This window comes from Vipera berus, assembly GCF_964194415.1.
Source record: "Vipera berus genome assembly, chromosome: 1".
Lineage (NCBI taxonomy): Eukaryota > Metazoa > Chordata > Lepidosauria > Squamata > Viperidae > Vipera > Vipera berus.
In genome coordinates this window covers 274,798,994-274,823,426 of record NC_138202.1, presented here as the reverse complement: position 1 = coordinate 274,823,426, position 24,433 = coordinate 274,798,994, and the positions used below count along the sequence as shown (strand labels likewise).

The 24,433-nt window shown below is 38.7% G+C and overlaps 2 protein-coding genes across 6 annotated transcripts in view; one reads left to right on the top strand and one right to left on the bottom strand.

The window, feature by feature from the left end:
• ARMT1 (acidic residue methyltransferase 1) overlaps positions 1-24,433 on the bottom strand; it is a gene marked incomplete at its 5' end in the record, with an annotated part of 59,585 nt that overhangs the window by 16,627 nt on the left and 18,525 nt on the right. Inside the window, 2 exons of one of the 3 annotated variants that reach the window (XM_081313298.1) lie at positions 4,603-4,672; positions 8,464-8,491. Of the gene's footprint in view, positions 1-4,602; positions 4,951-8,463; positions 8,492-24,433 lie in introns of those variants that run through there. The other 2 variants (XM_081313299.1, XM_081313300.1) reach the window with 2 other exon arrangements.
• The window catches only part of RMND1 (required for meiotic nuclear division 1 homolog), a 38,200-nt gene that overhangs the window by 6,411 nt on the left and 7,356 nt on the right, over positions 1-24,433 (top strand). For all 3 annotated transcript variants that reach the window (XM_081313301.1, XM_081313302.1, XM_081313303.1), the window contains 8 exons: positions 6,187-6,674; positions 9,104-9,209; positions 11,675-11,750; positions 13,447-13,486; positions 15,386-15,486; positions 16,499-16,605; positions 20,897-20,961; positions 23,297-23,373. In XM_081313301.1, coding sequence (XP_081169427.1) covers positions 6,201-6,674; positions 9,104-9,209; positions 11,675-11,750; positions 13,447-13,486; positions 15,386-15,486; positions 16,499-16,605; positions 20,897-20,961; positions 23,297-23,373 — 1,046 coding nt within the window. In that variant the 5' untranslated portion in view covers positions 6,187-6,200. The remainder of the gene's footprint in view (positions 1-6,186; positions 6,675-9,103; positions 9,210-11,674; positions 11,751-13,446; positions 13,487-15,385; positions 15,487-16,498; positions 16,606-20,896; positions 20,962-23,296; positions 23,374-24,433) is intronic.

The following is a 24,433-nucleotide window of genomic DNA, read 5'->3' as shown; positions in this document are numbered from 1 at the left end:
TAATTCACACACACACACACACACACACACACACACACACACACACACACACACATATATATATATATATATATATCAGAATAAAACAGCTAAAAAGGTTTTACTTCCTGAGAGACCGTCTCTTCATGGTTATATCTAATCGTCCCCTCAGGATTGGCCAGAGAAACATGGCACAGGTGCCATCTACGAAAGAGTATCATCTAGCAGGAGCAGGACGAAAAGCATTTCTGCTGACATACCTGTCCTCTGGAATACCATTCCCCGAAACTTAGATTGGCCCAGACCCCCCACCTCCAGTCTTTAGGAAGGCCATGAAGATATGACTTTTCTATCGTGCTTAGTATTCCAGTAATGGTGGGGAATGTTTACAGTGCCTGTGTTAAGCTGACACAAGGATGGATTGCAACTCATCATGGTTATTTTTAAGTGATTATTGATGGCTTTAAATGCTGTATATTTGTTTTTAACTAGTTTTTATTAGAATCTTGGTTTTTTATTTGTGTGCTATTCAGGTGAGATGGAGCATATAGAACAGGCATGTCAAACTCACAATGTCGCGCGACGTATCGCGACTTTTTCCCCATTGCCAGCAATGGGGAGGGTGCGGTTTCGTCGTGATGCATCCGGCCCGTGGGCCAGCAGTTTGACATGCCTGATATAGAAAGAATGAATGAATGAATACCAATCTCACCCGATTTAACAATTTACATTCTAGGCCCTAGAATCTAGGGACATTTTTGCAAAATATTTCACAGTTCAAGATTAGTCACCTGACTATGTTGTCTTTAAAACAGTAAATATATAGTAAACTTATTTTCTCATTAACCTACTGAGGAGCAAAATTATGGTCTGTACCTCCCATGCCTGGCATATTCAGACTGCTCTTGAAAATGTTGCTCATTGTCATTTCCTGTACCCTTTCATTTGGAATTCTGCAAATGTTACTTTCCAGTATTACACAACAATTTTGTCTATAGTTTTGCATCAATTCTTCCTACTTTTCCCTTTGGAAGAATGCTATTACTATTCCTCTATACAGCTATTATGCCACAAACAAGTTATATAATGGCCATATTTTAAATTTTTTGCCAGCTAAACCATGTATACCAGGGGACCCCAACCCCCAGTCCATGGACCAGTACCAGGCCACGGCATACCAGCAACCAGTCCACACAAACAAGCAAAGGCCCATCTGCAGGGTGCAGGCAGCACACAAAACCATGCCCCCTGCAGTCCACAGAAAAACCTCTCTCCACGGAACTGGTGCCCAAAAGGTTGGGGACCTCTGATGTATACTATGCTTAAAAACTAGATTTTTTTTAACATTCTCATAAATGTAATTTAATTTTCATAATTTCATTTCTTGGTGTTAACATTTAAAGCGCTCATTCCAATGTTACCTTTTCGTATATCGTTAGCACTCGTTTATGTTATTTTATATAACTATATTATAACTCTTATCATTTTATCATTAGTACTCCCATACATGCTTTTGTATTTATAGTATATTGTAATAACTTTATCTTATATATTTTATTATACATGATATTGTTTGCCATGTGTATATTTGAATAGACTTGTGTTTAATCTACATTTGGAAGAAACAGACATTTTCTAAGCAGCTATTTTTAAACAGCCTTAAACAGCATTTATGGTTATTACGGCTATTTGCAGTTCCCCGTGGTCATGTGATCATGATTTACACCACTTTAACTAGAAACTGGTTTTATTTCCAGTTTCTGGCAAAAGCGACCCTATGTAGAACAATGGATTCACTTAATGACAGCGGCATTTGCTTTATGACCATAGCTTTTGCTTAACAATCACTGCAAAAGTAAAATTAGGTGTGGTTACATGGTGGCCCACTTTATAATCAATGTGACTTACGATCAAATCTGTGGGTTCAATTATGGTCATAAGTTGGGAACTACTTGTAGATTGTTCACAGCATACTGTTAACATTTGATATGATTTGGGGCCAAGCTATCTGAAAGACTGCATTCGTCCATATGAGCATATCTGAATTTTTAAAAACCGTATACTCTATTCTGCCAACATCTGAGATCTATTTCATTGAAACTGCAGAGACTTATCAGTCACTGTTCCTAAATTCTGGACTTCCATCCCAAAGGAGACTTATCAGTTGTTCAAAATAAGAGCGCAGAATTTGACAGGTACAGAGGTTTGGACACCCAAAACAACCATGAAGTACTTACAAAAAGGAAAGATAAAAATTTTGGAATAGTCTTTGGATTTCTAGTTGTGCAGTTGTATATATTGTTGCAAATCTTAAGGAAGATGTCAGTATACAGTGCATGCAAGGAGATCCGAGAATATTTCTGAGCTAGATTAGTTATTTAAGTAAGACTGGAGAACATTTCCAAAAACAAGAGTAAAAGGACTTAGCTAGCCATGGAAAAAACATTTGGAATCTGTTATTTCTGCTAAAGGAAGTATTGCATAATATTGGCTAAAAATACCCAAACTTTTGCACCTTCTATATACACCGCACAGAAGTAGTAAATATGCATGAGTCAAGATTGTCCAGTGCAGGGCTTTTCAACCTTTTCACCCATTGTACCACTTTTAGGATATGGCATCACCTAGCAAGGTGTTAAAAACTTGATGACCAAAAAAGGAAAAAAGTGATGAAGTACAGGTAGTCCTCGACTTAAAACAGTTCACTTAGTGACTGTTTGAAGTTACAATGGCACTGAAAAAAGTGCCCCCCAAGCCACAGCCGAGCAAGACACCTGCCTGCCCGCCCGGCGGTGCTCTTCCTCCTATCCGAGGTTTTCATTGTTGTGAGCATTTCTGTTGAGGATTGGCAGCGGGGTGGGGTGGAGGTGGGTGTTTGGTTTTTATTCCCCCCGTCTTCTGGGTGGTTGCAGCAGGTTTTGGTCACTTCACATGACCCTGGGACACTGTGACCATCATAAATATGAATCAGTTGCTAAGCATCTGAATGTAAATCACAAGACCCTGGAGATGCTGCAACATTCCAGCTGATTGCTGCTTCTTCTGGGCTCAGAAGCACCAGGCTCAGTGCTGAGCTCCAGCTGGAGCCTGGTACTGATCCTGGCGCTTCCGCTGAGCCCTGACAGCCCTGAAGAAACACTGATCCTGGCACTTCTGCTGAGTCCTGACAGTGCTGCAGCTCCAGCCATCTCTTGCTCAAGCTTGTGCGGTGATGCCACCATTTCAAATCATTCCCCTCCCCCGCTACCACTTTTCTAGGATGATCTCGTTCCACCTGCCAGGTGCCAATGTACCACAGGTGGTACCCGTACCACTGGTTGAAAAGCCCTGGTACAGTGTACAGATTGTGTGAGCTTTTTTTCATGCACTCACTGACAAAGACAATTTGAGCAGGGTTATCTATACTTTTGCATGATGATGATGATGATAAAGTTGGAAGGGACCTTGGAGGTCCTCTAATCCAACCCCCTGCTCAGGCAGGAAACCCTATACCATTTCAGACAAATGGCTGTCCAATCTCTTCTTAAAAACTTCCAGTGTTGGAGCATTCACCGCTTCTGGAGGCAGGTTGTTCCTTTGGTTAATTGTTCTAACTGTCAGGAAGTTTCTCCTTAGTTCTAGGTTGCTTCTCTCCTTGATTAGTTTCCATCCGTTGCTTCTTGTCCTGCCCTCTGGTGCCTTGGAGAATAGCTTGACTCCCTCTTCTTTGTGGCAGCCCCTGAGTTATTGGAACACTGCTATCATGTCACCCCTCGTCCTTCTCTTCATTAAACTAGACATACCCAATTCCAGCAACCGTTCCTTATATGTTTTAGCCTCCAGTCCCCCAATCATCTTTGTTGCTCTTCTCTGTATCCTTTCTAGACTCTCGACATCTTTTTTACATCGTGGTGACCAAAACTGGATGCAGTATTCCAGGTGTGGCCTTACCAAAGCATTGTAAAGTGGTATTAGTACTTCACTTGATCTTGATTCTATCCCTCTGTTAATGCAGCCCAGCACTGTGTTGGCTTTTTTGGAAGCTGCAGCACACTGCTGGCTCATATTTAAGTGATTGTTTACTAGGACTCCGAGATCCCTCTCACAGTTACTACTATTGAGCAAGGTACCACCTATACTATACCTGTGCTTTTGGTTTTTCTTGCCTAAATGTAGAACCTTTTTTCACCACTGAATTTCATTTTGTTAGATAGCGCTCAATGTTCAAGTCTGCCAAGATCCTTCTGTATCATAATCCTATCTTCTGGAGTATTGGCTATTCCTGTCAGCTTGGTGTCGTCTGCAAACTTGATGAATTCCCCATCTATCCCCTCATCCAAATCGTTGATGAAGATGTTGAAGAGCACTGGGCCCAGAACAGAGCCCTGGGGCACCCCACTACACACTTCCCTCCATGTAGATGCGGTTCCATTGAGGACCACACGCTGAGTGCGGCCGATCAGCCAGCTACGAATCCATCTGGTGGTGATGCTGTCTAACCCACATTTTTCTATCTTATCAAGTAGTAGGTTGTGATCTACTTTATCAAATGCCTTACTGAAGTCCAAATAAATTATATCCACAGCAAGTGTGCAACTGCCTAGAATACTGGGAACGATTTGAGTAGGAACAAAATTTCATTACCTGCTGTGTTTTCAGATTCTTTCCATTTGGGATTGTTCTTCATTCTGACATGTTCATTGTGTCCAGTCACCTACAAAACAGAGAAATCATTTGCACCTTATATGTGCCCATACACATGCATTTATTTAAAAGACAGCATCTCCTCTAGCAAAGAATGTCTATAGTAGGTTTTAGAAGTGCGAGACTTTGTAACATTCTTTCTATCCCTAGAATTTCACTTTTATCTTCCCTATATCTCTTCAGATTTCAAATCAAAACTATTCCTTAATTTGAGGCAGCTCTAATTGCAATGTTAAATTTGTTTTGCCAAGCAAGTTCCCAAATAGTTTGAGATCTGGCTGCCCTTCCCTGCTTGTTTTCTACGTTATGCATTATTTTTGAGAACCTGAGATATAAGAATACATTCCAACTTGTTTAGAATAGCAGAATGAGTAGAGCAGGGGTCTTCAAACTTGGCCCTTTTATGACTTGTGGACTTCAACTCCCAGAATTCCTCAGCCAGGCACACTGGAAGATCCCTGGAGTAGAGTGTGCAAAGCATTTGAAAGGGGGTTTCACAAAGTTCATTGAAACAAGCTAAGTATCCCTCTTTAAAGCATTAAAGCATGTTATCTGGTAGGCTCATCCTGGCTATTTGAAAGATATTGTCCAGTTGTATGAATGTGCACATGTACAAGCACTTTGCTGGCCATCCCAAAGAAATATATTTGATAGAGGGAAAGTAAAAAGAATCTCTTCCCTGACAGATGTTATTCAGTCTGTGAAAGTTACTTATTTGGTCATTAAGATTCCTATAGTGGTTCACACAGAAATTATGATTCTAAAGGAATTTAGAAGTGACCTTAATATAATATTCTTAATCTTTAAGAAAAGGCATGGAGAAGCAGTTACATACAGCAGAAACAAATATGAAAAAGAAACTCACAAACCCCATCTAGAATGTTAATAGTGTAAGAGGGGACAAAGAGAAGCTTGGAGAGATTTCAAGGTGTTCTTGTTACACTCTACTGCAGGGGTGTCAAACTCAATTTCATTGAGGGCCGCATCAGCATTGCGGTTGCCCTCAGGGGGCCGGGTGGGTGTGGCCTGGGTGGGCGTGGCCTACTGGGTGGGCGTGGCTAGAGTGTGTATGGCCTACTGGGTGGGCCACGCTACATGGTTTGCATCAAGGGTGCCTATGGGGGCCTGGGCAGGAGTGGGACAGATCTGGGGGTCTCTGGCAGAAGGAGGGTCTCTGGGCCAGGGCCAAGGCAGTGGGGGCCGTTCCCTCACTGTTTCTAGGATGGCTTCGCGGGCCACATGAAACCACTTCACGGGCCGGATCTGGCCCCCGGGGCCTTGTGTTTGACATGTCTGATCTACTGTAATAAAGCAGTATTCCTGGAATCTTTACATCCCTGGATGTGCCTTAGTTGAACGGCTGGTCGTTCTCTCCCTTGCTGGCTTCTTTAAAACTTGAGATTATACAAACACAAAATGACTATAATAATTATTTTTTGTAAGATGCTCTGCAAACCTCTTTTGTAAACTTTTACTTTTTTTTTCCTTTTTAGAAAATTAAAGTTCCGTAACTCTCTTCTTTAGGTCTCAATGAAAAGATGGCAGTGAAACTATTGGGATTCCTGGCTAGATATTCACATACAATAAGCCAGTGCCGATACTTCCCTACATATGGATATTTAGCATCAAGCAACAACTTACTATCAGTAAATAAATATCTCAGGCAACGCATCCCAGAGGCAACTTCTTCTAATTTTACTAGCAATTGCATGGACATTTCAAACTGGTTTAGTCCACAAACTAATATTAGTGCTGCAGCAAAAATTATCAGTTACTTGACTACGGATGCTTGCCCTTCATCCAGAGAACTTCATCCTCTTAAAGCTTCAGTTTTTAAGCACAAATTAAAACATACAAGAACACCTACTGAAATACCAAATAGACATTACTCAGTTTTATCACCTAGCAAAATTCAACCAAATCAAGATATTGTACCAGTTAAGCGTCTACCAAAAGCATCAAGGACAAAGCAGCCATCAAGAGCTAATCTGCCACTACCATCTGAAGCTAAGGTAATCTGAACTCAGGAAGACATTTCATGCATCTAATGAAATAGCCTGTAATCCACAAGCCTTTAGGCTATATTGAATATGTTATGCTTTGAGCTACTAAAAGATGCTATTGTTTTTGTCACAGTGATGAGGCTTAATTCCTTTTTAATAAGCTTCTTGTGCCTTATGCTGAATGTTTTGTTCGCTTGTTGTTTTGGTTTTTTTGTGCCTTTGAGAGAGTGTTGACTCCTGGAGGCTGCCTGGACCAGGGGTCTCCAACCTATGGTCCGTGGACCGGGCCGTGGGCTCTTGGCCAGTGGGCTGCGGAAAAAGCTGGCCGGTGCATGCATGCATAGGCATGCATTTCCCCGTGACACTGTTTGCAAATGTGTGCAGGCTTGAACGGGAATGCTAGCGCGGGGCGGGTGTCTGCGGCACGTTTAGTCATGCGTCGCTAGCCCAGCCAGTTTGCCAAGCCCATTTGCGCATGCACGAACGGGCCACTAGCTGCTGTGGGGGGGTGCGCAGCTGTTTGCGCATGCACACAGCACCAGGGCATGCCGCATGCTTGAACGGGGCTGCTAGTGCCACACCAGTGTGTGTGGTCCCATGTGCGCATGCACACCAATTTTGAAGCTGTTCTCCTTCCCTCCGGTCCTCAAGCCCGGAAAAGTCCTTGCAGTTTTCTTGGCAAATTTCAGTGGTTTGCCATTGTCTCCTTTCTGGTCTGAAAGTAAGAGAATCGATCATGGTCACCCAGCTGACTTTGGACTAAAAGTGGAACTGGAACTCACAGTCTCCCAGTTTCTAGCCAAGTACCTTAACCACTACACTAAACTGGTTCTCCATGCTGTTATTTCTGTTTTGTTTTTTGATGGACAGAGTTCAGGTCATTTGTTTCTGAACAGAAGGATAACTCTTAGACAAAATTTGAGATAAGGATTTGAATAAATGCGTTAAAAGTACTGTAATGTGACTGATAATTCCCAGAATAATGTTCTTAAAGTTTTCATTGATTTAAAAGACAGTTATATATTAGTACAAATATTATCTCTCTGGTATACTTGAACAGGAATAATCCAAAGAAAATTCTAGACTGATACAAATAATCCATTTATGTTTATATAGCTTAGAGTTGAAGACTTCTATACTATAAATGAATAGGTTTTAACATTGAAAGGTTTTAATACTGAAAGCTTTCCCATTCTCTATCCCTTTAAGGTTAAATAATGTATATATTATAGGGTGTGTTATGCCAATATCCAATGGCTTGCTCTGTTTATATTTATACTACAATCTCATATTAAGAATGAAACCATTGAGGGATGCTTTCACAATTGTTACATGGGGAATTATTTCTCAATTTCTCTGCATGATTAACAATGCAGTGATGCTAATAAAGAAAATACATTGCATTTAGGAAAACACTGAAACTTAGGGAAAAGCTTTTGTAGATATAATTTTCTTGTGAGGGCTTCCCCCCCCCATACTGATAATATAACTTTCAGGGTTGAAAGAACAAAGTTATTTTGAGTAAAAACTGCCACATGGAAAAATCTTTTGCCAGATAACTACATTGACTTAAAATAAAACATTTTCAATTTGAAACTTAAATTTATTCTTTTTACTGAAGAGGAGCACCACCTGCTGGAAATCAGAGTGCCTGGGAAAAAGTATTATTTTTGCAAAGGCAAGGGTTGATCTTTAGGTACATTCTAGAAAATAACAATACAACAGGGAAATTTTTTAAAAAAATCTGGTGAATATAAAGTTCAACGTCTACTATGATGTGAAATAAGGAGAATTTAACCTCTTTTTGAACATGAGTCTTTTGTCTTTTAGGGCTGCGGTCCCCAACCTTTCCTGGCAACAGGGGAAGGCCCAGGGGATGGTTTCTCATGTGCACCTGCTGCTTGCACAAATAGAGGCTTGCACACTTGTCTGTGCACCTGTTTGTGCGACCTGGTTCCCACAGACTGCTGACTGGATCAGGGCTGCGACCGGGGCGGTTTGGGGACTCCTGTTTTAGGGAATAAGAGGCCAAACAGGATCATATCTTGAGTATTGGCCTTTAACAAAACATCTTAACATCAAAGATAGATGTTGGAACTAAACTCAAAGCAGTTAGCCAAGCTACATTTGCATAGAATTGATAATGTAGTAGTGTGAAGCTTGTAATGAATATGTAAGCTTGTACCTTTCTCTAAGTCAGGAATCTTCCAAAGAACTAGTTTTTGAACTTGCTTAGCAGGTCTAGAAGAGGTATTTGTCTATTCTTATATCAGTGAAGCAAGTTTGAAACTTTTTAAGTGTTTTGAAAAAGTACAATTATAGTTCTATGCAGAATTTTAGCCACCTAGTGGCAAAATGCTAACAGTGAGTTTGTATAGCACTAGCAATTCTAGCGAGGCAACTGTTTTCTAAAGGAAATTCTGTTCTTTTTGGCATAGGATGTAATGCAGTGTATAGCTTTTGCAACAGCAGATGCCTATCATCTTGGTAATCTGTGCCTTGACCTGGTCTCATCTGGATATGTTGAAATCACATTACCTAGAGGTAGAGCTCTGAACAATTATTTCAAATAGATCATTTATTCTTTATTGATGCTTTTTCAGATATACATCATCAAACACGTTTTGCACAAATGCTTTCTTTATAGAAATATTGCTTGACACTTAAGTATGTGCTAACTTTTACCTCAAAGAAATAAGTGAATAATTGGTACATCTATAGACGTTTTTGTGTATGGTCTGCTGTCAGGCCATCTTCCTTCCCAAATTTGGGCTCTTAATTTTCTGGCTTAAGGAATTAAAAAGTGCATAGCATTTAAATGAAAACTGTTTAAGGATATCATGCGGCAGTCACACAATGTAAAGTAACTTTATAAAATGTCATACATGCATTAATACCTTTGGGTTAATAAGCTAGGAAAGGAGCTAACATAGGACCACACAAAGCACACCCATGAAATAATGACTTATTGCATATAATGTATTTAATACCATTAATACATGAAAATCTTTAATTGTGCAATTTGACAATTCCTAATGATTTTTATTGCAAAGAAAAACCACTTTTTAGCTTAAACATTCCTTTCCAGATGATAGTCTGTATTATTATGTAATATCTGAAGAGAATCTTGAGGTCACCAAATTTATGAAATTTGCCTCATTCAAATTTAGAGATGGGAAGAGTGAACAGAGCTGACAGATAAATAACAGGGCTATAAAGAGTTGGAGATAAACTCTTTTGGCCAGTAATTTGTTTATCTATCATTAAAGCTTTGTGAAGGCTTTAATAACAATTCTTCCAGTTGTAAGCCACTATCATTTTTTTCATTGTATAGCATAACAAAATGCAACCGAATAAAATGAAAGACCATACGTATCCTCAGAAGGCTATAATAAACATTGAAAAGAATGTAATAAGCATCAATGGGTCATTTTATGGAGAGAGTAAGGCTAAATGGCATGCCAACTGATTGTTTCAGGATTTCCACTGTTAAAATGTGTATAGAAGTAAGCTTTACACCTTTAAAGTTGAGCTAAACAAGTTTATTCTATGCTGTAGCTTCTGAATTTAAATTAATATAATGTGACCAAAAAAGAATCAAAAGAAAATTTAATGGTAGATGTAAAGAAAAGTTAATGAGATAAGTAAAAAATAAAGAATCCAGACCATATGAAGCATTGACTTCTTTAAAAAAAATTCTTCCTCCATATATTTATACTACAACTCCCAGAATCTCTTGCCAGTGAGCATATTCTTAGTGCTAAAACATATAGAGGGATCTAGGTTGTCTACCATTGGAGTAAATTTCAAGAGCAGCTTTCAGTCAAAAATATTGACAGATATTGGTATTGTGTCCCTCTACATGTACTCCTTGTATGCCTTTTGAGCATGCTGATTCCTATCCCGATCCATAATTTGTAGCCATCCAATATGTATTTTTAGCACTATTATACTTCATATCCTTTTTTACAGAGGGAATTCTTCAGTGTTAAGGGGAACAGAGATAATAACACATTCAGTAGTTAGTTCCAATATCTGAAAATAATGATTGCTTTCTATATAAATAAATTATAAGTTTCAAATTAATTAAATTCCTTTTGAAGCTGTAATGGATCACCTTGAATGTATTTTAGTAAAAATTAAAGCTTGATTTAAAAAACATGAGAAATGATAATTTGAATAATAAATGTGACTAATTAACTTTGTGTATAATTTATTATGTTAATGCTGGAAAATCAATATAAATCAATTTATTATAAACAATCATGTTGTAGCAATAGCAATAGCATTTAGACTTACATTACCACCCCATAGTGCTTTATAGCACTCTATAAGGAGTTTACAGAGTCACCATATTGCGCCCAACCATCTGGGTCCTCATTTTATCGACCTCAGAAGGATGGAAAGCTGAATCAATCTTGAGTCGGTCTGGATAAAACTCCTGGCTGTGGGTAGAGTTAGTCTGCAATACTGCATTCTGACCACTGCGCCACCACACCTGATGCTAAGTTGTAGATTAACTTAGAATATGAGAATTCTAAATGTCTCTTCATCTTCACTTCTATTCTGATAGTCTATAGCTGAGAAACTACTGGAATAGTCAGAGTGCTCCGATAGATATATGCTTGCACTGCATGTGACACACGGCACAATTTTATTCATATTTATAAGTTGTAAACCCCACAGAACCTTACCAGACAGCAGCTTTGATCTAAACTTGTCTGGGTTCAGAAAGTAAACTGGATTGTTCCATCTTAATATTTTGATGGGATTCCACCAGGGACTATGAGGACCATAAGGTAGATGGGTACATAAAATATCCTGGAAGAATGCCATTTTTACCAAGAAAAAAGCGTAGACTTATTGATTGTCACTGAGAGATCAGCTAGATTTGAAAGAGAAATACTTAATTAAAAAATACCTTGGGAATGGCATATAAGGTACATGCTAAATGTGATTGTTTCTATTTTTTACAATATAATTTCACATAAGATTTTTTTGAAAACTAGATGCAGCAAATGTTTTGGTGGTTGCCACAGAAAAAACAGCCAAAGAACATGATTTGGGGATCATATTTTTCTTCAAGTAAGTAAAGACCAATAATGTAGCATGTGTGACCTAAAGTTTTCATTTCCACCTAAAACAAAATTACATACGGTATTTTTTTCTTCAGTGTCATTCAGAATTTTAGTGATGTATGTTTATTTATAATACTTGTAGAAGTCCCCAGTCAAGCAGTCTTGCGACATTTACAAGAAAGAGAAAAGATCAAGTTTATTAAAACATACAGAAATACTATAAGTGACAAAATACAATCAAATGATTGGCCATAGTTACCCTATGACTCAAAAAATATTAGATAGAAATTGTTTTCAGAGCTTTCCAGAACACAAGGAGATTTGATGCTAAATAGATTTGGAAGCTTCTATAGCAGCTTTTATTGAGAATACCTGCCTTCTAACCCATACCTCTCCTACTTCAGGTGGAGGTAGGGCTTCCAGCAAGCCCACTTTTAGTATTTGGATCAAACAGGCAGAATCTTGTTTGGTAAGTTGGTCCCTGATCAATCTTGATGCCCTGTTCTTTAGGGCTTTAAGGGTAATGACCAGTAGATGGAATTGAGTCAGGAAGCCTACCAATAACTACAAGTGGTTCTCACAACCATCCATTTAGTAGTCATTTGAAGTTACAGTGGCACTAAAGAAAAAAGTCACTTGTTGCCAGTTTTTGCACTAAATGATTGTTGCAGCATCTCCACGGTCACGTGATCAAATTTGAGCGCTTGGCAACTGGCATGTATAACAGTTGCACTCTCCCAGGATCATGTAATCAATCATCAATGGGGGAAGCCAGATTTGCTTAATGACTGCATGGTTCACTTAACAACTACAGTGATTCACTTAACAGTTGTGGCAAAAACGATTGTAAAATGGGACAAAACTGTCTTAACCGACTAACTCAGCCCTGGGAATCTTGGGCTCGTTTGTGGTGATAAGCTGAGAATTATGTGTAGTGCAGAAACTAAGACGAAGCTGAAACAAGTATCCATAGCCAGAAAAAAGATTGCTGTTTCATCTGTGTCGTCCTCAGAAATGCCAATTCTACTAGACAAAATTAACTAAGAAAAAGAAAAGCAAGAAAAAATGATAAATAAGTAAGATAGGAAAAATATATACATAAAGAAGTGGCTTCCAATCTTGTTTGCAGCAGTTATAAATGCATTTATATTTTATTCCCTCTCATTATAGTTATATTGTGGCGCCCTTCTTCCCATATTCTGTCCTTTCTAATCATCAAACCCAGAAATCGTGTTCCTTTTTCTGTTTTAAGCAAAAGTCCATAAGGGGTTTTTAGTCCCTGACAAATATGATTGTCCCTAACCAAACAAATCAGTTTTGCCCTGTCTGCGAATTCTGTTATCTTCACCAACATTTCTCCCTTATACGTAATTCAGAATCTTTTGACTTTGGGGAATATAAGTCTTGCTGCGGATTATCATGTACAAAAATAATCTTCCATAACTCTTTTCCAGTTGTCTCTCTATTAGTCCCAGCAAGAAAGGTTCTGATTTCAGTTGAATATTAATCTTTAAAATTCTTGGTATCACTAAAATTCTAAGATCCCTAAAACAAATATCATTTGGATACTGTAATAAGAAGGTAATGGCTCCACTTTTAAAGGCAAGCAAGTATGAAAAGGGAATTGCTTCTTGCTAGGAATTGCATTTTTGAGGTTTGAAATACACCCCATTATTCTAACAGTTGTATTTTTATTTTAATAGGGAAGGATCTGCTGTGTTTTGGAATGTTGAAGAAAAAACAGTAAGTGGAAGGCAGGTTTCTGGAGGTAAACTATTCTTGGTGTATGAATGAGGGTAATTAACATATTAATAAATTACCTTCTGAATGGGATAAGGGTTAACTGTAACATTTCTGACATAACCTGTTTTATTAGAATATTAATTTTATTTTTAGAATGCGGTAGTACGATACAAACATAGAAAATGGCATCTCCTTCCTTGAATATATTGAGAAATAGAAGATGTAGTTGCATCTGCTGGAAGAAGATCCAGCTATAGGAAATACCATATAGTATCTTGACATGAAAGAGGTTTACAGCCTTCCAGAGAGTGAAATAAAGGAGCAAATTAGCTAATTAATCTGAACACAAATCAGAAAATTCTGATGATTAAAGTGAAATTGTCCTACATTTTTTAGAAGCTACATTCTAATTCAGAAGGAAACAGGTGAATAAGTCATTGTTAACTAAAGTAACATTTATTTCGACTTTATGACATAGACACTCTAACATAGTTAATCACTGTAAAATTATTAACTTTCTAAAAGTCATTTGAAAAAATCGGAGTTAGCATATTTGTAAAAAAAATACCCTTGCAAAACCATGTAAACACTAAGATGACATCTAAAATGAAAGACAGTTTTCCCCTGCTAATGATTAGTAATTCTGTCATACTTGTCTATTTCAATCTGCTTTCTAAACAAAAAGAGAAATGGGTTTATTAATTAAGAGCAGATTGTACACTGTCAAAAGAAACTATCTGACTCAGGGCTCTCACAGCTAGTGTATAATGAAAAAATAAGGGTTAATTCAATCAGTATGTTGGCACAGAACTTGTAACACACACATAAAGGAGGAAAGCCTTCGTTATATTCAGCATAACAACAAAGGGAAGAAATGATACAGATTTCTCTTATAAATTAATAGTTCGTATTTGATTTGGGATTTTATTCATTGTTGGGTTTTGTGGCTTACCCCCATCTTTTTCTTGTATTTTGAAATGCTATCTGCAAAACTTTTAGCAAGTGTTATTAACCATTCTTATATTTAACTTTCCAATCTGCTTTATTAGTATTGTTCTTTTGATGCCATGTCTTCCAAAGGATTCAAATTACATAATTTCCCAACTATTTCACAGTGTTTATATCTAGCTGCAGATTTATTTATTTTTTGAGGAAAAAATAAAGACTTTTTTCATATCCATCATGGTAAAATAATCAGGAATGGAGTGGGTGGTGGAAATGCAGAAATAGTCAGATTCTAGAAGGAAACTTACATTGTTTTTAGGAATAAGTATTTCCAAATTTACCTTCATCAAAGTAACATGAATGCTGAATCAGATGGCAGGAAGAAAATACCTAGAAAGTAAAGTTTTTTAAATTTTGTGATTTTGCTAATTTTCTTTAACAAATTCTTATTATTTTCTTCTAAAAGGCTGCTTTCAGAATTATAATACCACTAGCAATAACACTTAGACTTATATACCACTTCATAGTGTTTTACAGCCCTCTAAGCGTTTTACAGAGTCAGCATATTGCCCCCAACCATCTGGGTCCTCATTTTACTGGCCTTGGAAGGTTGAGTGAACCTTGAGTCGATCAGAATCAAACTCCTGGCAGTCAGCAGAATTAGCCTACAATACTGCATTCTAACCACTGTGTCACCCGTGGCTGTTATAATCTGAGTTATAAACAAATGCATAAGGGTGTTTATAGGCACAAATTTACAACCTCTAGCTAATTCTTCCTTGTAAACATTTCTCTATCGTGGGCAAAGACTTGTGAGAAAAGAAGTGGAATATGGAATTATTTTGTTTTCCTTATGATTTCTTGTTGACATAGTTTTCTTCTTGGTCAATAGTCTAACTATCTAATTCTTCTTCAGAACTTGCTAGCAACTTTAATTTACAATCTATTTCCCAGATAAAGAATATTTTTCAAAAGCTGGAAAAACATGAGATCCAGCCTTATGAAATTGCATTAGTTCACTGGGAAAACGAAGAGATCAGCTATAGAAGAGGAGAGTAAGTATGTGAATGTCATAAACTCAAAGTTTTCCATTTAAGCCACAGGCTAATAAGGGTAGAAATTTTGACAAATAATCATTTCCGGAACATATATTCAGACACAAGTCATATCATAGCATCTAGGCATTTCATAAACTTCTTCATAAAAAAAGATTGACAATTCCACTGTAAAATAAGAAACTAGTGAGGATTCGGGGAAGCTGCTATGCTGTTGCTGACATTCCCTTCATCTCCTTCTCCAGCTGCACATTCCACCACACAGGCAGCTCTTTCATTCCATCTGCTTAATGACCTAGGACAGGGGTAGGCAACCTCGGCTTTTTTATGACTCATGGACTTCAACTCCCAGAGTTCCTGAGTCAGCATAGCTGACTCAGGAATTCTGGAAGTTGAAGTCCATGAGTCATAAAAGAGCCGAGGTTGCCTACCCCTGACCTAGGAGATCACTTAACAACTGGAATTGGGAGTGCCAGGTTGCGGTTGTTGAGCAAAGCAGTTACATGGACATCTCACTTAATGACCACTTCACTCAGTGACTTAGATTCCGATCCCAATTGTTGTTGTAAGTTGAGGACAGCCTTAACAGTTCAGTTATTAAGACTGACCCTTATTACATTGCCACAAATCACTGTTCTGTTTGAGCATCTTCAAGGTCAGTGCACTCAGCAATGTACAAAGTATTACCACTTTTATGCAGATTGAGTATACACTTTTTAAGTTTTAAGTTATAAAAGATACAATGAAAGAAACAGAAATTCACATATACAATAAAACAAACAAATTCATATGTGGAGTAAGGTATATGTTAGGTCAAGTACTCTAAAAAAAATTTTCTTCATATTCTTCAGAATAGACTGAAGGACAACTGCTCATGTTTTGTTACACAGTCCTACCTCTTCTTCTAATACTCATTTGATTCACTATTAGACCAGTGGTAATGCTGGTTGGGACTGATGGGGAGCACAAAGTTGCTTGAAACTAATGTAATCCATTCATATCTTTTTCATAGAGGGCAATCAAAACTTCATAGAGGAGAAATCTTGATAAATTCAGATATGGAAATGGATGAAATCATTTTAGAGAAGTTTGCTTTTTCCAATGCTCTGTGCCTTTCTGGTAAGCTGTCCATCGTATAATTTCATTTAATGATTTGTATTATTACTTGAAATCTGGGAGGAAATGGAATTCATGTATGCATTGATAATGTATAAGGCACTCTCACAAAAGATACTCTCCATGAATAGTTGCATCTACAGTATTTTGAACAATTTGCTCAGTTGAAAGAGAGAAAGAAAGGAAAGGAAGGAAGGAAGAAGGAAAGAAAGAAAAAGAATCAGACAACCCATGCCCTGTTGCCTCATTGTTTCAAAGATATTTCCTTACCTAAATAGGGAAACAGAATGACCAAGAGTGGGCAAAAAAAACAATGGGAGCAGGAGCCGATTTCCTGCTGGCTTCCCCATTGTGTTTCCTTGTGGAAATTTGGCAGGGAACACCAGAAATCTCCATTCCCTTCCTTTCTCTCTTCCCCCTCCAGGCAGGTAAGTGGCTGTTTCTGGGTGGGAGAGGGCACAAGGGATTGTGAGACTAGCAGGCAAACTGTCACAAAATAAAGATCACGTAACTGCAATAGCAGCCAGTAGCACTGAAGCAGCCACAACTTTCCCAAATTTCATTCCTTCAGGGAGTCATGATGCCAGATTTGGGACACCCGCTGTAGGTTAGCTCATTTGAGGGAGCTTGGTTCAAAAGTTACCCTATGATACAGTGTTTCACCTAGTTTAAAGTCGTGAGAACAACAGTTTTCGTATCAAAAGTGGCTTTTATTTTTGAAAAGACAACTGGACTTTTCAAAAACAAAAACCATTTTTGATGCAGCTATGACCTGGATGACTGAGAATCTTCATAGACAAAAATTTTTAATACTACATAGATTATGCCATTGCAGATAATTTATGTTACACTGTAGATTTCTGACTCTTTGAGAGCCAGTTTGATGAAGAGGGTAAAGTATCAGGCTAGTACTCTTAATTTTAGTCCTGCTTTAGGCACAAAGGCAGTTGGGTGACCTTGGGCTAGTCACTTTCTCTCAGCCCTAGGAAGGAGGCAGTGTCAAATTACTTCTGAGAAACAGAAGAAAGTGTGTATTACCTTGAGTAGACTGCATAACATTTAAGCATTCCTACTTTGTAGAAAATAATTTCGTAAAATAATGTTTCCCTTTGGGCTGAAAGGGAAATGGGAGGTTTATGATTGAATCTTATATGAATTGTGATTAGAGTATTTTGATTTGAATAGGGGCAGCAGAAATTTTACCTTTACTTTTTTAGTAGGAAGGCTATTGTCAATCAGAATAGAGCTGGAAGGGACCTTGGAGGTCTTCTAGTCTAGGGCTTTTCAACCTTTTCACCCATTGTACCACTTTTAGGATATGGCAATATCCGAGTATCACCTAGCAAGGTGTCAAAAACTTGATGACCAAAAAAAGGAAAAAAGTGATGAAGTACAGGTCAACTTACAACAGTTTGCTTAGTGACTGTTTGAAGTTACAATGGCACTGAAAAAGTGCCCCCCAAGCCACAACCGAGCAAGACACCTGCCTGCCCGCCCGGCGGCACTCTTCCTCTTGTCCGAGGTTTTCATTGTTGTGAGCATTTCTGTTGAGGATTGGCAGCGGGGATGGGGTGGGGGGAGTGTTTGGTTTTTATTCCCCCCACCCCAGCAGGTTTTGGTCACTTCACATGACCCTGGGACACTGTGACCATCATAAATATGAATCAGTTGCCAAGCATCTGAATGTAAATCACAAGACCCTGGAAATGCTGCAACATTCCAGCTGATCGGCGCTTCTTCTGGGCTCAGAAGTGCCAGGATCAGCACCAAACTCCAGCTGGAGCGCTTCCACTGAGCCCTGTCAGCCCCGAAGAAGCACTGATTCTGGTGCTTCCGCTCAGCCCTGACAGCCCTGCAGCTCCAGCCATCTCTTGCTCAGGATTGTGTGGTGCTGTCACTCCCCTCCCCCACTACCACTTTTTTAGGATGGTCGCGTACCACCTGCCAGGTGCCAATGTACCACAGGTGGTACCCGTACCACTGGTTGAAAAGCCCTGTTCTAGTCCAACCCTTGCTCAGGCAGGATATCTTATATCATTTCAGACAGGTGGCTGAAAACCTCCAGTGATAAGCACCCACAACTTCTGAAGGCAAGCTGTTCCACTAGTTAATTGTTCTCACTGTTAGGAAGTTTCTCCTTAATTCCAGGTTGCTTCTCTCATTGATTAGTTTTCATCCATTGTTTCTTGTCTTCCTTTCTGGTGCTTTGGAAAATAAGTTGACCTCCTCAAATACTGAAATACTGCTATCATGTCACCCTTAGTCCTTCTTTTCTCTAGACTAGCCATACCCAGTTCTTGCAACCGTTCTTCATATGTTTTTGTCTCCAGACTTTTAACCATCTTCGTTGATACTTAGAGCAGAGAAATAATGGGTAGGTTCATACAATATAAAATGGTAAAATAGTTCATATGAAACAGTATGCCAGGATTTAAAAAAATACTTGAAAAAGCAATTTTGACTTGATTTGCAAATTATGCACTGAGGGGGGAAAATATGTGATCCCCTGCTGATTTTGAATGTTTGCCCACTTGCAAATGATCGGTCTATAATTTTAATGGTAGGTTTAATTCAACAGTGACAAACAGAATAACCCAAAAAAATCCAGAAAAACACATTTTAAAAATGTTACAGATTGATTTGCATTTTAATGAGTAAAATAAGTATTTGACCCTTTGGTAAAATATGACTTAGTACTTGGTGGCAAAACCCTTGGTGACAATCACAGAGGTCAGACGCTTTTTGTAGTTGGCCACCAGGTTTACACACATCTCAGGAAGGATTTTGTCTCACTCTTTCCAGATCTTCTCCAAGTCATTAAGGTTTCGAGGCTGATGTTTGGCAGCTGGAATCTTCAGCTCCCTCCACAGATTTTCTATGGGAATTAAGATGTAGAGACTGGCTAGGCCACTCCAGGATCTTAATGTGCTTCTTGAGCCATTGCTTTGTTGCCTTGGCCATGCTGGAATACCCATTTTCAATGCCCTGGCTGAGGGAAGGAGGTTCTCACTGAAGATTTGACAGTACATTGCCCCATCCATCATCGTTTTGATGCGGTGAAGTTGAAAAACACCCCAAAGCATAATGTTTCCACCTCCATGTTTGACGGTGGGGATGGTGTTCTGGAGGTCACGGGCAGCATTCCTCCTCCTCCAAACACAGCAAGTTGAGTTGATGCCAAAGAGCTCGATTTTGGTCTCATCTGACCACAACGCTTTCACCCAGTTCTCCTCTGAATCATTCAGATGTTCATTGGCAAACTTCAGACAGGCCTGTACATATGCTTTCTTGAGCAGGGGGACCTTGCAGGCGCTGCAGGATTTCAGTCCTTCACAGCATAGTGTGCTACCAATTGTTTTCTTGGTGACTATGGTCCCAGCTGCCTTGAGATCATTGACAAGATCCTCCTGTGTAGTTCTAGGCTGATTCCTCACCATTCTCATGATTATTGAAACTCCACGAGGTGAGATCTTGCATGGGGCCCCAGACCGAGGGAGATTGACAGTTATTTTGTGTTTCTTCCATTTGCGAATAATTGCACCGTTATCACCTTCTCACCAAGCTGCTTGGTGATAGCCTTGTAGCCCATTCCAGCCTTATGTAGGTCTACAATCTTGCCCCTCACATCCTTGGACAGCTCTTTGGTCTTAGCCATGGTGGAGTTTGGAATCTGATTGATTGATTGCTTCTGTGGACAGGTGTCTTGTAAAGGGTAACAAGCTGAGATTAGGAGCATTCCCTTTAAGAGAGTGCTCATTACCTCATTACATCAATCTCAGCTCATTACCTGCATAAAAGACACCTGGGAGCCAGAAATCTTGCTGGTTGATAGGGGATCAAATACTTATTTCACTCATTAAAATGAAAATCAATTTATAACTTTTTTGAAATGCGTTTTTCTGGATGTTTTTGTTGCTATTCTGTCTCTCACTGTTAAAATAAACTTACCATTAAAATTATAGACTGATCAGTTCTTTGTCAGTGGGCAAACGTACAAAATCAGCAGGGGGTCCAAATAATTTTTTCCCTCTCTGTATGTATCATGCTAGGTGGGTTTTTACTGTACATTACACTATGTCAAAAAGAACATTCCTGGTTAACAGAGAACAAAAGCCTGGCCCTCAGTCAAAATCAGAAGCTTGTACCTATTTTAAAGTCCAAAAGTAATAATCAACATACCATCATTACTTGTCAAGCATTGGACAGGAAAAATTTAAAAGATTTTATTTTGTGATAAAACTTGGATGTGTGCCACATATGAATAATAAGTCTTTTACGCTTTTCTCTAATGTAGTAAAACTGGCCATTTGGGAAGCATCACTGGATAATTTTGTAGAATCTATCCAATCAATACCTGAGGTACTTGCTATTTTTTTCATTTTTCCATAAAACTAGTATGGGAAATTTGCAGATTTTTGACACCATAAGTGAATGAATTTGGATTGTTGTATTTACCATCTATTCTTGGAGATAAGAAATGAATTAGGATTTGTTTGCCAGATCAAAATTTCAGTGAAACTCTTATTAAATTTGAACAGTTAGATATGAAACACTTTCAAGTTAACTTCAATGACTTTACAAAATGCTGAATTAAACTCATGTGTCTAAGGGCCCTGTTGTTTTAATTATACCTATTATGTTTGTTGTGGGCAACTATTTGCTTGAATGTAGATTGATGTCATGTTTATTATGAATCCTCATGTCAATAAGCTTCAATATATAGGATGCCAAGAAGAAAAACCTGTATGCAAGTTTGAAATAGAAAAAGTTAACTTCTCACAGTTAATGAAACTTAGAAATGTTTCTTACTATGAAATTTTAAAATCTATCACTTTGAAAATGATTGAATATTATTATTATTATTATTAGTGAATATGCTAAAGTTGATCCTTTTGTTAGAAAATGGGAATCTATAACAAAGTTAAATATAGGAAAAGAAAGAGAAATAGGCCATCAATAAAGAAAATATTGACAGCTCAGAATTTTAGAGAAAGTATCAGGAAAGCTAAAATCAGAATGGTTGGTATATTAAACTAAGAATAGAAGAAAATTACTTAGATATGTTCAGAGTAAAAGAAAAAAGTATCAGTGTAGCAGTTCTATGTTGAAGACGGCAAAATATTGTGTTCCCCAGATAATATTGAACAGCAAAACATAAGGACTTGAATGGTTGAGTCATAAAAACATGAGAATAACTAATTACTTTGAATGAATCCTGGGATTTGTCATCTTTGTTTCTGGATGGGCTGGTTTGCCTCAGACAGAACCGGTGCACAATCTGGTGGTCCTCCCAGACTCACACCTCCAGTTTGATCAGTGTGTTGTGGAAAATGTTCTTTTTTCAAGGGCACTTCTAATAATGTTGTGTGCTCTGCAAGATTTCTTTTTGGGGAAAACAATGTTAAACAGTCTCTAAGAGCACCAGAGATCTTCCATTTAGGATAAAATGCATTCAATATTTATCCACCTGGACAATTCTCCCTTGATTGGTTGGCTAATTAGCCATGACAATCAAGGGTCAAGAGAACAATAGGATGAACCACCACTTCCTTGTGGTCTACATTCTCCAGCTGAAAAGGATTCCATTAAAGTGGAGAAGACAAGGAATTTGGACCTGGAACAATGTTTTTACATTAGTGTGAAATATTCTGTTCTTAAGGTGCCATTCAAACCTATCACAGTAGGATTCTGAGTGCATTTATTAGGATAGTCAACCCTTTAGATCAGGGGTGTCAAACTCAATTTCATTGAGGGCCGCATCAGCCTTGCGGTTGCCCTCGGAGGCCGAGTGGGTATGGCCAGGGTGGGCGTGGCCTACTGGGTGGGCGTGGCTAGAGTGTGTATGGCCTACTGGGTGGACATGGCCAGCTCTACATCATTCGCATCAAGGGTGCCTATGGGGGCCTGGGCAGGAGTGGGACAGATCTCAGGGTCTCTGGCAGAAGGAGGGTCTCTGGGCCAGGGCAAAGGCAGTGGGGGCCATTCCCTCACTGTTTCCAGGATGGCTTCGCGGGCCACATGAAACCACTTCACAGGCCGGATCCGGCCCTCAGGCCTTGTGTTTGACATGTCTGCTTTAGATCAAGCAGGATTGAGAAACAGGCACAGCAGTGATGACTGTAGAATGACTGAATCTTGGAAAACCTGTCAAAGTTTCTCTCTGCCCCATTTTACATGAAGCAAAATCAAAGCAAGCTTATTTGGAAAAGTCTCCCCTCAGCAGTTGACCCACTTTGTCCCCATTCCCAAGGCCAGATTTACATTCCTTCAAGATAGATAATATGGTACTATAGATTTTGTGATATAGAAAAGCTTGCTGCATAGCTACTTGAGGATTCGTCCTCTTTGTCTCCTGTAAACTCTTGTAGAACGCTGAGATATTCATCAGATAACATAAGTCTTTGTGAATGGAGCATTGTAATTGATCTCTCTGTCCTGTAGGATAGATCTTAACCTGGAACCTAAACTTTTATCAGGAAGTTCTCAGGCCACGATAATAGGGTTATCACAAACCATCTATGGCAAGACTGCCTATCCCACCTCCCAAAACTAATATGAAAATCAGGATAGATCTTTGTCATCAGGATTGCTTCCGCCAGTTCAAGTAAAGAGTGCAGTTGGCGTTGGGGTGGGTAATATTGTACATTTTAAAAAACATCAATGTTCTTACTGGTTTATTACTCTCTTCTTATAGATGCTTAAATTAAGAAAGAAACTGAAACTCTCTCATGCTGATGTTATGCAGAAAATTGGGGAACTGTTTGCCTTGAGGTACCTGAATTAAAGACAAGCAAATAGATTACATTTTAGAATCAGTTTTAAAAGCAATCTTTAACAACAACAAAAATACCATGACAGTATTCACATATATATGTATACAATATACTGCCATGTACGATCTGCTTTTTTAAATCCTATGATATTTCTAAAGTGGTATAATTATATTTTTCTCTTCTGCATCTTGACTATTGTCCTTCTGTCCTTTAACAGATCTAAGTAATTTTTAAGAGAAATCAGAGCTTAAATGTATCAATCTAACACCAACAAACATCTTGTTATCTTCCTGTTAAAATTCCTATTATTTGCCAGGTCCTTGCTTTTGATTAGGGACACGGTGGCTCAGTGGGTTAGGACGCTGAGCTTGTCGATCAGATGGTCGGCAGTTTGGCGGGTCGAATCCCGAGTGCCGCGTAACAGAGTGAGCCCCTGTTACTCGTCCCAGCTTGTGCCAACCTAGCAGTTTGAAAGCACGTAAAAATGCAAGTAGAAAAATAGGGACCACTACGGTGGGAAGGTAACAGCGTTCCGTGCGCCTTTGGCATCTAGTCATACCGGCCACATGACCACGGAGACATCCTCGGACAAGTGCTGGTTCTTTGGCTTTGAAACGGAGATGAGCACCAGCCCCTAGAGTCGGAAATGACTAGCACGGAAACTTTACCTTACTTTTGATTATATGCCACCACATAGTATTAACTATCAGTACAGACAAAGATAAACCTTAACATATTGTATATTGATTTTTTTTATTTTTAATACCAGTATTTTTTTCTGTAGTGATACTTATATTTCTACCCATAAATCTAACATAGTCTTTTAAAGTGTTTTATGTTTAGAGTGAAAAGTAATGTTTACTCTTTAAAAAGCCAATTCACTATGAGAGAGCATGCAAACCCTTGTAAGGAACAGAAATCTAAATAGGAAACAGTCTTAAATACAATAGAAAGGCTCATTACAGCTAAGCCCTAGTCACATGCCATTAAAATGTCAGATTGTTTGAATAATTAGAAGAATATGCACCATGAAGTGATGCAAAGTCACTATGCAGGGG